The 12,603-nt window shown below is 40.5% G+C and overlaps 5 gene segments (V, D, J or C); all 5 read right to left on the minus strand.

The window, feature by feature from the left end:
• Positions 1-569: 569 nt before the first annotated feature.
• LOC119502124 lies at positions 570-1,226 on the minus strand. The segment is given in 2 exon segments: positions 570-1,006; positions 1,093-1,226. Coding segments are annotated over 2 exon segments (420 nt in total).
• Positions 1,227-4,919: 3,693 nt separating this feature from the next.
• LOC119502169 lies at positions 4,920-5,380 on the minus strand. The segment is given in 2 exon segments: positions 4,920-5,214; positions 5,305-5,380. Coding segments are annotated over 2 exon segments (228 nt in total).
• Positions 5,381-8,053: 2,673 nt separating this feature from the next.
• On the minus strand, positions 8,054-8,650 carry LOC119502161. The segment is given in 2 exon segments: positions 8,054-8,431; positions 8,519-8,650. Coding segments are annotated over 2 exon segments (363 nt in total).
• A 904-nt stretch (positions 8,651-9,554) lies between these two features.
• On the minus strand, positions 9,555-10,076 carry LOC119502143. The segment is given in 2 exon segments: positions 9,555-9,936; positions 10,022-10,076. Coding segments are annotated over 2 exon segments (366 nt in total).
• Positions 10,077-10,610: 534 nt separating this feature from the next.
• Positions 10,611-11,168, minus strand: LOC119501360. The segment is given in 2 exon segments: positions 10,611-10,966; positions 11,063-11,168. Coding segments are annotated over 2 exon segments (399 nt in total).
• Positions 11,169-12,603: the final 1,435 nt, after the last annotated feature.

Here is a 12,603-nt window from a genome sequence, read left to right on the forward strand (position 1 = left end):
CCATCCTCTGAATACTCTAGGTCTCTAGTCTGATCCATCCATCCTCTGAATGCTCTAGGTCTCTAGTTTGTGGCTGTAAAGTTTCATGAGGCTGTGATTATGCTAGAGGTCACCACAGGTCATTTTATACAGTGAGGTCAATGAAATGTCTCCTATGGGGACCAACATCATCACACATGAATACAGTTGGGCTCATTGGATCCACAAGAGTCTCAGCTTTACAGTGATGCCCAATTTATGTAATTCAAGACTGTTTAGGGACCCCAGTATGCAGAAATATTCAAATACACTATTTTAGAATAGGAGACAATAACACATTTATAATTACATGTGATTATCATAAAGTGGGCATGTCTGTATTTAGCCCAACTTTGGACGTTATTTATTTCCTTCCCGACATGGTAGCATGACATTGGTTGGTACCAATGGATTCTTTATGTTTTCTAGTTTCATCTGATATCTGTGTCTTCACTCTAGTCCTAAAACTGAACCTACTAGAGCCTCTGAAAGACAGTAAAGTCAGTCGGGATCTCTGGCGGTCTCAGGGGGGTTTCAGGTCTGTTTCTGTCTTCAGTGTGACAGTGAGCTGGTGTTGAAATCATTAGTGGTCTGAGGGCTCCTCCTCTGGTGGCTTCATGTTACAAGTGTTCAGGCACTGAGGGGTTTTTGTTCAGGTCTACTGATGGTTTGTGTTGTTGTGGCTCTCTGGCACAGTAATACACAGCAGAGTCTTCAGTCCTCAGACTGTTCATCTGCAGATACAGCTGCTGTCTGTTGTTGTCTCTGGAGATGGTGAACCGGCCCTGAACTGACTGAGAGTAGTAGATCTCACCACTGTCATGTCTGATAAAAGCAATCCACTCCAGTCCTTTTCCAGGAGCCTGTCTGATCCAGTTCATATAGTAGCTGCTGAATGTGAACCCAGAGGCTGTACAGGTCAGTCTGTTGGATTCTCCAGGTCTTTTAATTACTGGTTCAGATTCTGTCAGAGTCTGACCATCAACACCTGTCAAGATATAAAAATACATCACATGAATTTAGTTGATACACAAATAAGAATTATGTCAACTCAACATCAGTGTAAATGTTGACCTGTCCAGCAGCAGATGGTTAAAAGCAGCAGTCCTGTCCTATAGTCCATCATGTTAAACTGTGTGTCCACTGTCCTCTGTCCTCCTCTCTGCAGTCAGATAAGTAGAGGTGGAAGACATCTGAGTTTTGCATTGACTCCTCCTCAGTCTGCATCTTGTCAAGACTTTAACAATAGTTTACTAGTTTTACAATCTTCCTGAAGTCAGTGTTTTTAATTACAATATAATAATAATATACACCAAATAACACTTTAACAAATGTTGTTTATTATGTTATACTGTTGATTTCCTCACAACTTGTTTATAATTTATACCATTATATGACATCAGGGGAAAGAAAACCTCAGTAGGAATAAAAGACAGAAAACTAATGAGAATATTAATGAAGCTTCAAAAACATTCAGGACCAGCGTGTAACCCCTAATACCTGTTTTCAGTCAATACAAATTATATATATATAAATAAAACAATATTAGAATGACACTGATCTTCTCATCTGACCCTCAACAAGCGTATTGTGTCAAATGTGTTTGTTAACATGTTGGTCTGAGCCCAGAAATCATTCTTTACTTTAGTGATTCCAGGTGAGCGCTCACCTTTAATTGTTCTTTGGCACCAAAAACAATTTATTATTTATGTATCTTTGTTTAAAGCTTCAGTAGGCAACAAAACTTTTAGCATCATTGGTCAAAAATCCATAATAATCTTTCAGCATGTTGTAATTCAAGGAGAGATAACTAGACTTCTGCTCCTCCTCATGGCTCTGTTTTCAGGCTTTAAGGAATCTAGAACATGACAGGAGACTTTGACCAATCACAGGTCATTTCAGAGAGAGAGCGTTCCTATTGGCTGTGCTCCGGCTGGTGGGCGGGGCTTAGTATTTCCTTCAACTTGATCTCAACATGGCTGCCGAGGTCACAAACCTTCTCATTTTACAGCTAAACAGTACACTACAAGATGATTCTGAGGACATGTGAGGAGAGAAATAGTCATTACAGTAACAGAATATTGATTCATTATAACCCCGCAACAACGTAGTCGGGGGTTTATAGCGCTCCGTGTGTCCGTCCTTCTTACCATTTCAGATCTGGTCTGATGGTTGACAGTCTGCTCTAGTTGTGCCTGTTGGGGGGGTTAGAAGTCCAGGGTGCCCAAACGTTTTAGAATTTAGTTTTGCCAAAAATGGTGATTCTGAGAATGTTACCTTATTTTCTTCAGACTGTAGTCAAACCGATTTATCAATTATCAAAATATTAAAAGTTGACAACTTATCAATTCATCATTAGTTCCACAAGGGCAAAACCTTTGGCCCGACTTCAGTAGGGGTCAAGCAGTGAGCGGGGGTTGCGGGGGGGTGTTATGTGAGCCATCCTCACTTCTGCCTTGTATTTGATCAGCGCTGTCTAGTTTGATCGGAGTTGGCGAGTGATTGACAGCTGCTCAGAGACGGTAAGACTCCAGCTCGGCTCTGATTGGTTGTTTATCTCCTGGTCTGTGAAATCCTGAAGATGCCGTTAGAAGCACCGGTGGACACAGAGGAACATGATTATTTTTTTTCAGATTACCTGTCTCATGCACTACTGTCAGGATATAGTGACCATTTGACCACGGCTTTGTTAAATACTCGATTCTGATTGGTCAATCGCGGAGTTCTGCATTCTGTAATTTCTCTATAACAGACCGTTGCTACGTATAGCAGACCATTGCTACGTTTAGCAGACTGTTGCTATGTATAGCAGACCATTGCTACGTTTAGCAGACCGTTGCTACTTATAACAGACCGTTGCTACGTATAACAGACCGTTGCCACGTATAACAGACCGTTGCTACGTATAACAGACCGTTGCTATGTATAGCAGACCATTGCTACGTTTAGCAGACCGTTGCTATGTATAACAGACTGTTGCTATGTATAGCAGACCGTTGCTATGTATAGCAGACCGTTGCCACGTATAACAGACCATTGCTACGTTTAGCAGACCGTTGCTATGTATAGCAGACCATTGCTACGTTTAGCAGACCGTTGCTATGTATAGCAGACCATTGCTACGTTTAGCAGACCGTTGCTATGTATAGCAGACCATTGCTACGTTTAGCAGACCGTTGCTACTTATAACAGACCGTTGCTACGTATAACAGACCGTTGCTACGTATAACAGACCGTTGCCACGTATAACAGACCGTTGCTACGTATAACAGACCGTTGCTATGTATAGCAGACCATTGCTACGTTTAGCAGACCGTTGCTATGTATAACAGACCGTTGCTATGTATAGCAGACCGTTGCTATGTATAGCAGACCGTTGCTATGTATAGCAGACCGTTGCCACGTATAACAGACCATTGCTATGTATAGCAGACCGTTGCTATGGGCGCAGCTCTGATGTCGGACTCTGGAGGACTGTTTTTGCGTCAAAATATTGATTTCTTCAGTAAGTAGCTGTGTAATAAGTGCGATAATGTACAGCTAGCGGGTCATTGTTGTAAAATAAACCCCTTCAGGTCGATGCTGCACCCCGACAACAATGGAACAACAATGACCGACTCGCTGTACATTATCCCTTATATATATATATATATATATATACCGTATATATACCGTATATATATATATATATAAATAACTATTTGGAATCATATTTGCTCCATTTCTACCCACTGCTGCTTTAACTATACGTCATTGTGATCATTCAGATGTGTAATTACTGAATGACATAACATGCTCCTCAGTTCTACAATCTATATTACAGTACAGTAAGTGATTCTTATTTCATACAATATCTTTAAAAGTCATGTTGTTGTCGTTTACAAACCAACACAGAGGAAAGAAAAACACATTTAGACATCAACAGTCTCAATAAAACTCAGACTCAGGGTGTTTTCACACTTGGTCTCTTTCAGCTCTCCAAATGAACTCAGACTGACAGGTCAGCCTCTTTTAGCGCATCAGGAGGTGGTCTGAGTTCGGTTCGCTTCAAGTCTGCGTTGCAGTTCTCTGAACCTGTACATTGTGAACACAACGCGCTCCAGGTTGGCTTCAGGGATGTCACGAGAACCGATACTTCAGAACCAAGTCAATGCAAAAACTCTGAAGACCTGATCCTTGTTCTACAACACCGCAGGTACCGTATGTACCGTCGAGGCTGGAGACTAATGGCGTCCCGTCGTCCCGGGGACAAAAGAAAATGTGTTTAGATTTTGGCTAGAAACTTGAATAAATAGGGTTGTTTGAAGGAGATGTTTTTACATTTTTGGAGACACTATGCGTGTACATTTAACAACCAACGCTTGAGGATATAGAAACCTTTCAGTCTCACTCCCAAATGCTCCTTATGATTGTAATAACTGATGACAAACGCATTAATAACTGCATTAATTGCACAGGCAGGACATCCTGTAACACCGTAAAACACACCGGTGGCAGCAACCTGACGAAAGCGCTGCGTTTTCCATAAACACCACTCAGATGATTATGGGCTTAATGAGTTTATTTCATCAGGACGATGTGGGTCTGAGCTCCAGAGGAACTATAGTGTGAACAGAAAGAGAAGTGAGGCCTCTTTTCTGTTGGTCCCCTTTAAGACGACTGAGTTTTATGACTATATGTGAAAACACCGTCAGACTCAGTTATTCAGCATCACATTGTTGGTAAAAAACAAACAGGAAGTCAAACACCTCAAAATCACCTGCAGCTCATCTAGTGGCGTTGTTATACTGCTCTTTACTGCCATCATATTTGAGGTCTCCTACTGCCCCCTGTTGGTCTTTGTAAGAATACATTCTTTAAGGTTTTTGTACAGCTTCTCTGGTAACTTTAACCAGTGTGTGTATCTGGCACAGTAATACACAGCAGAGTCTTCAGGCTGCACGTTCTGTCCGTTTAGAGTCACTGTGTTGCTGGAAGAGTCTAAGTCGATACTGAACTTGTTCTTCAGTTAATCTTTGTAGTATGTGGTTGAACCTTGTCTCATTCCGATCCACTCCAGTCCTTTCCCTGCAGGCTGTCTGATCCAAGCTGTGTAGTAGCTGCTAACAGAATAAGAGACCTGACAGGTGATGGTCAGACGTTGACCTGGCTGCACAGTCACAGAGGCTGGCTGAGTCAACGTTTCACCCTTCACACCTGTTAAAAAACAAGAACATGTTTTATTATCACAAAAATATCAAGTTATACTGTAAAAGAAGAAGGGTTGACAGATCCAGAGAGACTCACATCCAGCTGCCAACAGCAGCAGCAGAGCTCCAGAGAACATGGTTGATGTTGAAGCTGACGTGCTGTGAACTCCTCTGACAGCTTGATGTGATGTTTTATAGCTGAAGCTCACTGAGTTTGCATATATAGAATCAAACATATATGAAGCATCAATGTTGGTCTAACTGGAGCCAATAGAAGAGTCTGTTCACTGTTTTTATATCTGCAGAGTGAAAACATGCCTGGAAATCACCTCTGCTTCACATCTCATATTTTAATGTCATTACTTCACTATTCTTAATGTGAATATTAACATGAATCATGGATTATGAAAAACATTCTTTAAAATCAGTGTTGCAGTAACAATGATGATGTGATGTTAAATATGATGTGAGCTGTTTCCCCGTCAGCGTCTCCTACATCACATTTACTTCAAACTTATGAACACAGCTTTTTTGTTGGTAATTACTGCATTGAATTATTCATTTAATGACTTTATTTGCTGCAAACAGAAACACAGAGACGGCAGCCAGGATCATGTAAATAGTATAAAAGCTTCAGTGTGATGCTGCTGGTCTGCAGGTTTTTGCATAAAAGACGTTTAATGGTTTCAGATGTTTGCAGATGTTTGAAGAAACTCTGAGCCTCTAGAGGAAAACAGCTGCTCAGGAACTGAAACCAACTCCTTCAAATACATGAAAACTATGGTAGTTCATAGTTCATTTATAAGTCACTTTTTGTACCAGTCAACACATTTTATGGACAAATCACTTAATAAATGTGACAAAAAACTAAAGAAACATTTTACTGACACATCTATACTTTTACTTTCAGAACTTTAACTACATTTAACTGATAATACTTTTACTGGAGGCTACTGTAACTACATTTAGATGATAATACTTACACACTTTTACTTTAAGTACATTTTACTGGACAGTGCATACTTTTACTTTAAATACTATATGTATATATATATAAACTGGAAAAAGAAAGTTCGGAAGCTTGTGTTTGTTTGATTATTTCTCTGTTGTTCCAATGCTAATGGTCATTGTATTTTACATCGTTGGAAAGCCTGTTTATTTACCTTCACAATGATGTCCAACTTGTAAGGATCATGCATTTGTGGGATGAGCAGCACAGCTGATTATGTGGGTAGCGCCCAAGAAAAATGTGCCAAAATCTCCGTCAATGGTAAACAGAGTATTCTCCTGTTGGTGTTGACTCTTGTTTTGAGTTGTTTGGTGGATTGGATGATTGAACTCTCTATCAGTAACAAGGAACAAACAAGACATATTGGCAATTTTACACTTTATTCATTTAATACACCGTCAGGAGCCTCAGTAGCGGGTGGAAGATCCATACGCAGCCACAACAGCCTGGCACCTCCTCCTCATGCTGGTCACCAACCTGGTCACACGTTGCTGTGGGATGGCGTTCCATTCCTCAACCAGGATTGGTTGCAGGTCAGCCAGCGTGGTTGTGTTGGTCACTCTAACACGTACAGCACGCCCAAGCTGATCCCACAAGTGTTGAATTGGGTTGAGGTGTGGACTCTTGGCAGGCCGTTCCATTCTCTCTACTCCCACATTGTGGAGGTAGTCTGTGATAACCCTGGCTCTGTGGGGGGGGGGGGCGTTGTTTCTTGGAGGATGAAGTTAGGTCCCAGATTGTGGAGATATGGGATCGCCACTGGCTGCAGAATGTCATCCTGATATCTCCCTGCATTGAGATGGCCTTCAATGATGACAAGCCTTGTTTTGCCAGTGAGGGAAATGCCGCCCCTCCCCCCCCCCCACACCATGACACTGCCCCCACCAAAAGCTGTTACTCCATCGGTGCAACAATCAGCATAGCGTTCTCCGCGTCGTCTCCATACTTTCACACTGCAATCCGACTTTGGCAGACAGAACCTGAACTCATCACTGAACATGACATTCCCCCACATGTTCAGGTTCCATTGTCTGTGTTGTCGACACCAGTGCAAACGGGCCTGACGGTGAAGGGCAGTCATTGCAGGCTTCCTGGTAGCCTTATGAGAATACACTGTTTACCATTGACGGAGCATTTTAGCAAATTTTTCTTGGGCGCTTCCCACATAATCAGCTGTGCTGCTCATCCCACAAATGCATGATCCTTACAAGTAGGACATCATTGTGAAGGTAAATAAACAGGCTTTCCAACCATGTAAAATACAATGACCATTAGCATCGTAACAACAGAGAAATAATCCACCAAACACAAGTTTACGAACTTTCTTTTTCCAGTATATATATATATATATATATGTATTCTTTCTATATCACTTTGCATCAACATAATCAATTAGTTATTTTTCATCTTCTCTCAGCATCAACATACAAGAACTCAAACATCTGTAAACTAGTCAGAACCATAAAAGTCCGACTGACTGATCATCTCAGGTGTGATTGATGTCATTTAGGTTAAAGGTTAGAAGTCCATCAGAGTCCTGGTGTCTTTGAGGAAAACATTATTTATAGGTTTCTTTGAGACAATCAACTTTTAAAAACATATCTAGTTTAGGGTGGACTGAAGTTACCAGTTAACTTTCTAAATATATAAATGCTCCTTTTTTATCGCTGTAAAATGTTTTAATTTCAGAATTTTGTGGATTTTATGTATTTACGTTTTATGTTTTTTTAATGATCTTCATGTATGTGCTTATTAAGACATGTGGACCCAGTTTCACCACACTAATACAGAGAATTTAATCAACAGTATTACGAAAAAAAAGTGATGCTGAGATAACAGAGTGTTCCCAGTGGTGGTGGTAAATAGAGGAAGTAGTTTTTGTATGACTCTCCTATTATCGTCTCTCACTGTGTGTCTCTGGCACAGTAATACACTGCTGTGTCCTCGGTCTTCAGACTGTTCATCTGCAGATACACCTGCTGTCTGTTGTTGTCTCTGGAGATGGTGAACTGGCCCTGAACTGACTGAGAGTAGATGCTGCCACTGCTAGTGCTGATAAAAGCGATCCACTCCAGTCCTTTTCCAGGAGCCTGTCTGACCCAGTTCATATGGTAGCTGCTGAATGTGAGTCCAGAGGCTGTACAGGTCAGTCTGTGGGATTCTCCAGGTCTTTTAATCACTGGTTCAGATTCTGTCAGAGTCTGACCATCAACACCTGTCAAGATATAAAAATACATCATGAGAAATATGTCAGTTACACAAATAAAAACTATGTCAACTCAACATCAGTGTAAATGTTGACCTGTCCAGCAGCAGACGGTTAAAAGCAGCAGTCCTGTCCTATAGTCCATCATGTTAAACTGTGTGTCCACTGTCCTCTGTCCTCCTCTCTGCAGTCAGATAAGTAGAGGTGGAAGACATCTGAGTTTTGCATTGACTCCTCCTCACAGGGAGGACTCAGCTGATCAGAGTTGGATCTCACTCTTTGTTTGGTGAAACTAGAATGAATGTTTACTCACCAGGACGTTTTACGTCTAAAAATGTCCTTAGGTGTTTTAAATCTAATAACTGGGTTATCAACAGAACCACAACGATGTGTGTCATCTGTTTGATTATATTTAAATCATCATCAACAATCAGTGAAGCAGTGGTGCAGCGTGCATTGTGATAGATTAATGATGATTTCATGTCAGAAAAGTTGGTAACAGATTATCATTATAGGAGGAGAACATTAATATCTAGTGTATTATTTTAGTAAAACTAATGGTGTCTTTCCTTCCCCGTCATGTCTTCCTGTATGGACGTTACTGGGATCAGTGTTAAAGCCAGTCCTTGTCTGCCCTCTAGAGGTTGAAAACAGCGATGGGAGCTACTTTAACATTCAAGACAAGTTACTCACTTGAGACTCCCAAACATATAGAGATTTGATTGAGATTGAAGCCCCGTGTCTCTCGTGCTTTCACCACAATGCATGCTGGGATACAGTCAAGCGCCAACATGACCGTGAACACAAAAAGCAGAATTGTTGTAACTGATGTTTTACAGGACTAGAAGTTCATTAATTGTTCAACATTACAGCTCTGAACTTCTTTTATTGGCTTCAGATATTTAAAACAAAAGAAGCGTCATGAATTTTATCTTTGTTTGTGTACATTTCCTGTTCAGTATAGTGTTCCACACAAAATACCTTCATCACTTGTTTCTGTCCAGTTTTCATCATTCTGCACCTTAATGATCTTCATGCATGTGCTTATTAAGACATGTGGACCCAGTTTCACCACACTAATACAGAGAATTTAATCAACAGTATATTATAAAATAAAGTGATACTGAGATAACAGAGTGTTCCCAGTGGTGGTGGTAAATAGAGGAAGTAGTTTTTGTATGACTCTCCTATTATCGTCTCTCACTGTGTGTCTCTGGCACAGTAATACACTGCTGTGTCCTCGGTCTTCAGACTGTTCATCTGTAGATAGACTTTACTGCTGGAGTCATCTCTGGAGATGGTGAATCTCCCCTGGACTGACTGGGAGTAACTGATAGGAGAACTAGATGTGCCTATACGAGCGATCCACTCCAGTCCTTTTCCAGGAGCCTGTCTGACCCAGGCCATATAGTAGTTGCTGAATGTGAATCCAGAGGCTGTACAGGTCAGTCTGTGGGATTCTCCAGGTCTTTTAATCACTGGTTCAGATTCTGTCAGAGTCTGACCATCAACACCTGTCAAGATATAAAAATACATCATGAGAAATATGTCAGTTACACAAATAAAACCTTTCAACTCAACATCAGTGTAAATGTTGACCTGTGCAGCAGCAGATGGTTAAAAGCAGCAGTCCTGTCCTATAGTCCATCATGTTAAACTGTGTGTCCACTGTCCTCTGTCCTCCTCTCTGCAGTCAGATAAGTAGAGGTGGAAGATATCTGAGTTTTGCATTGACTCCTCCTCACAGGGAGGACTCAGCTGTTGTCAGATTTCGTTGTTTTCCATAAACTAAGTAGTGGGAGCATGTAGAGGCCTGAGAAAGGACATGTGGGGAACTCCACATGTGATTTTGATCAATCAAATGTGTAATTGCTGAATGACACCAGTTGTTACCCAGTTCTACAGTCTGTTAGAGGATGTGAATGTGATTACTATTTCAAACAAAACTTAAAAATCATGTTGTTGTCTTTTACAAACCAACACAGAGGAAAGAAAACCGCATTTAGACATCAACTGTCTCAATAAAACTGAGACTCAGTCAGTTATTCAGCATCACATTGTTGGTAAAAAACAAACAGGAAGTCAAACACCACAAAATCACCTGCAGCTCATCTAGTGGCGTTGTTATACTGCTCTTTACTGCCATCATATTTTAGGTCTGCCCCCTGTTGGTCTTTGTAAGAATACGTTATTTATGGTTTTTGTACAGTTTCTCTGGTAACTTTAACCAGTGTGTGTCTCTGGCACAGTAATACACAGCAGAGTCTTCAGGCTGCACGTTCTGTCCGTTTAGAGTCACTGTTCCAGCAGAAGTGTCTCTGCTGTAGCTGAACTTGTTCTTCAGAGCATTATTTTGAACAAGGCCACTTGTTCCCCACCATTGTAAAATCCAGTCCATTGGTTTTCCTTCACACTGTCTGATCCAACCGGTTGCATAGCTGTTATCAGTCAGAGAATAACCAGAGACCTGACAGGTGATGGTCAAAGACTGTCCAGGCTGCACAACCATTGAGTCTGGCTGGATGAGATCAATACTGTTCACACCTGTGGAAACACAAATCAACATTATCTCCATCATTCATCTGACTATTCAGTGTTTCTAATGTGTTTATTAGTGTGAATCCAGTGAAAGCTCCTCACAGGATCCAGCTGCCAGCAGCAGTATCAGAGCTCCAGAGAACATGGTTGATGTTGAAGCTGAGCTGATGGAGCTCTTCTGTCTCTCACTGACACTCACTCACTTCTTCAGAAGTCACCTTCATTTGCATATTGTTGAATCATCTTTTAAATTTCATTTGAATCAGTTGAAGGTGTAAACAGTGTGTCTTCTCTAGTGACCAGAGAGGAATCAGTTTTTATTTAAAGAACATATTTTTATGAAAGATCTTATATGGACTTAAATGTCACCATCTAGATGGTTAATTTAGCAAACTTAAAGTTAACTTAAAAAACTAAAGTTTTCATCACAATAAGGTTGTCTTCTTATAAATGCAGGCGTTGCTGTGAGTCACGATAAACTGTCCCAACCATAGACTAAATATAAGAAGTGGACGTAGTCACCATGACGTCACCCATTGGTTAGTGGACTACGGTTTTGAAGCCTCGAGTTCGACATTTTGGCCGTCACCATCTTGGTTTTTGCAGAGCAACATATATTGATATAATATCAATATCATGATATGAGACTAGATATCATCATAGATTTTGGATATTGTTATATCATAATATTGCATAAGTGTTGTATTTTTGTGGTTTTAAAAGCTACATTACAGTTTAGTGATGTATTTTTCTGAACTTACCAGACTGTTGTAGCTCTTCTATTATTTGCTTTTTCCCACTTAGTCATTATATCCACATTACTGATGATTATTTATCAAAAATATCATTGTGTAAATATTTTGCAAAAGCATCAATGGTCAACCCTACAACATCGTCACAACATCGTCACAATATCTATATCGAGGCATTTGGTCAAAAAAATTGTGATATTTGATTATATCCATATCATCCAGCCCTATGCATACAGTGATGTATCTGTGATTTTAATGTCAGAGTATTTAAATTGATGAAAACTGTTAATTTAGATTAAGAACCATTCATAAAATCGAAAGTCTGTTTCTATCAATGAATCAATGAATCTAATCAATGAAGATGTATTTATTATTTAAAACATGAACTTATATTTCCATTTTTTTTTAAGGCAATCATCTTCACATCCAGACGGCCATGACACCAGTACGAGACTGTATCTCCGGACTACTCTAATAATCCAGTGATACATGAATGAATTGGTTTGCTGCAGATAGCCACAAACTTCATGTGGGGTTACCGTCTGCAATCGGTGTAATCTATAACTCCATCTGATTTGTCCTCAGGTCTCTCTAGCCCTGACTGTAGGTTCCTCTCTAGTTGTTTTAAAGCTTCTAACAACCTGGTGAGGTGATTGTTTGAGTCTGAACTTGATGGACTGTCAGAGACGCTTGTTACCTCTTCTGTCCAATAGTCCTGATGGTGGCGCTACAGCAAACGCCTAGAGTTCAAAACTTTTCTATCTAACAGAGTTAGCATGCAGCTTTAGCTCTGCTCTGTCTAGCTCTGCTTTTCCTGTCAATGTGTGAAACCCAAAGTGTTTCCATCCTTTACTGGATGTGTAGTGTTTACCACGCTGGATTTAACATGTG

This window comes from Sebastes umbrosus, chromosome 14 (genome assembly GCF_015220745.1).
Source record: "Sebastes umbrosus isolate fSebUmb1 chromosome 14, fSebUmb1.pri, whole genome shotgun sequence".
NCBI lineage: Eukaryota > Metazoa > Chordata > Actinopteri > Perciformes > Sebastidae > Sebastes > Sebastes umbrosus.